The sequence below is a fragment of the Alligator sinensis genome, unplaced genomic scaffold, assembly GCF_000455745.1.
Source record: "Alligator sinensis unplaced genomic scaffold, ASM45574v1 scaffold421_1, whole genome shotgun sequence".
Lineage (NCBI taxonomy): Eukaryota > Metazoa > Chordata > Crocodylia > Alligatoridae > Alligator > Alligator sinensis.
Window position 1 is genome coordinate 3,903,230 of NW_005841871.1, and position 1,930 is coordinate 3,905,159.

The 1,930-nt window shown below is 38.1% G+C and overlaps 1 protein-coding gene across 1 annotated transcript in view; it reads left to right on the forward strand.

The window, feature by feature from the left end:
* The window catches only part of JAKMIP1 (janus kinase and microtubule interacting protein 1), a 221,141-nt gene extending 220,427 nt beyond the window's left edge, over positions 1 to 714 (forward strand). The window contains exon 23 of the mRNA XM_025195098.1: positions 664 to 714. Coding sequence (XP_025050883.1) covers positions 664 to 714 — 51 coding nt within the window. The remainder of the gene's footprint in view (positions 1 to 663) is intronic.
* The last annotated feature ends 1,216 nt before the right edge of the window (positions 715 to 1,930 follow it).

The window sequence follows — 1,930 nt, forward strand, 5'->3', positions numbered from 1 at the left end:
GGATTTGATTTTCAGATTGTCTCTGTTCTTCAAATTGGTTTCTGCCAAAAAGGAAATACATATTTTAGCAATCTTGCCCATAGGTTTTTCAAACAGGCTGTCTCCTTCCTAAAGTTTGCGTACACAAATATTGTTCAGTGCCAGCCTGCCTGCTCAATATGATGTTAATGAAGTAACTGTAGAAACATTTTAAGAACCATAATCTATGTATCAAAAATTGTTTCATTTCCCACCAGATTGTGTATGAGGCACATCTAGTTTAAATTCACAAGTCTATTGTTATAACTGAGTTTCTACAGTTGAAATTCCACTGATCTATATCTTTGGTTCTTAGGCCTTAGCTCAGTAAAGTACCTAAGCACATAATAAACTATAAATATGTGCTCAAATCCTATTACCTCAACTCGGATTTTACCAGTTTATAAAGTCCCTTGGCCTTCGGGTGTTTGGAAAGCTACTACTGAATTTTACAACTTGTCGTCTATTTTCAGTATAAGTTAGAGGCAAAAACCCAGTATTCTGTATTTCTCCTTCAAGTATATTCAATTATCATAGCATAGGACTAATTATTGTAAAAATACTGCCATTGAATTCCATGTTACATATCTTACATCTTTTTTCTTTTCTTTTTTTTCCTCATTTTCTTTTGATCTTATTTTATAGTTTTTGTTCCTTTTTTTGTTTTTCTCACTAGCATTCATTCTGTGGCCTTGATGATACTACTGAGCCAAGAAATATGGTTGGTATTCTTTATTTTTTTGTACTTGATATTTGACTGTTAAAATGTTGCTGCATTTTTAGACTCTCTTTTGCAAGGTGCTGAAAACCATGGTGAAGAGTGCAGTGTCAAAGCTTCCTCGGAGAGAAATCGCAGCTGACGCATTCAAACCTGGGTATTTAAAGCTAGGCCCTTAAATTTTGACTTAATGACACTGGAATTTTAGGGTCTTAAATAAAACTGACCTTCAAAGATGTTGAACAGTTGTACTTCTGACTGATCCCATGGGTTTGCTGGTGCTCAGCACTTCTGAAAAGCAGGTCCACTTTATGTTAGTGCCTAAGCATGGATTTAGAAGTATAAGTTTAGAAATGAAAATTGATAACCATAGTCTCCAGCACTGAAATGAATAGCCAATTCCCCCCCCCCACACACACACTTAAATTCACATATGCACCTAATAAAACTTATGCAGAAATATAATTTGGCTTTTATCTCCTTCAAATATCTATAGATAGATAGATATAGATCGAATGCTAATTTATATGTGATGTCCATATTTGCTAAATATTTCAACATTTACATTTTTGCTTAGAGAAGTATAACCTGCATGCGTCTCAGCAAGGCAGTATTCAGTTTCATCATGGGCTATAGAAGTTTGGATAACTGAGTCCTCCATATGCAACCACGTACAAGAACAAGAGGACAGTGGAACTCTCTTTATTCCCCTCCATGTGTTACCTTCATCACTAGTGTGCGTAAAGACAAGAAAATTGCTTCATGGTTTCTATTTCTCTTTCATGCAAGTAGGTAGAGTGGTGCCATCAGTAAGCTTTTTCTTAGCTCTGCCTCAATTCCTTCACAAGTTGAGTCAACACAGATTTACTCCCAATATAGCACTGGTTTATTTTTCTTTTGGAGCGAGGTGGAAGTGGGGACTTGAATATGACTCTCTAAATCACAATACCAGTAGTGTAGTCAGAGGTGGGTGACTGGGCCACCAGCCCGGGGCACCCACTTAGAGGGGGTGCAAGAATGGTAGCTGCCACCATTGCTGGTTCAGCTGTTATCACTGTCACTACAGCCAGTCCCACCCAGCCCAGACCTGCTGCAACCACTGCCATGACTTCCACCCAGGCTCAGATTGTTGTTGCACAATACAGTTCCTGGTCCACATCTGGAGCAGTGTAACTTGCTTGTTGCCTCTTACTT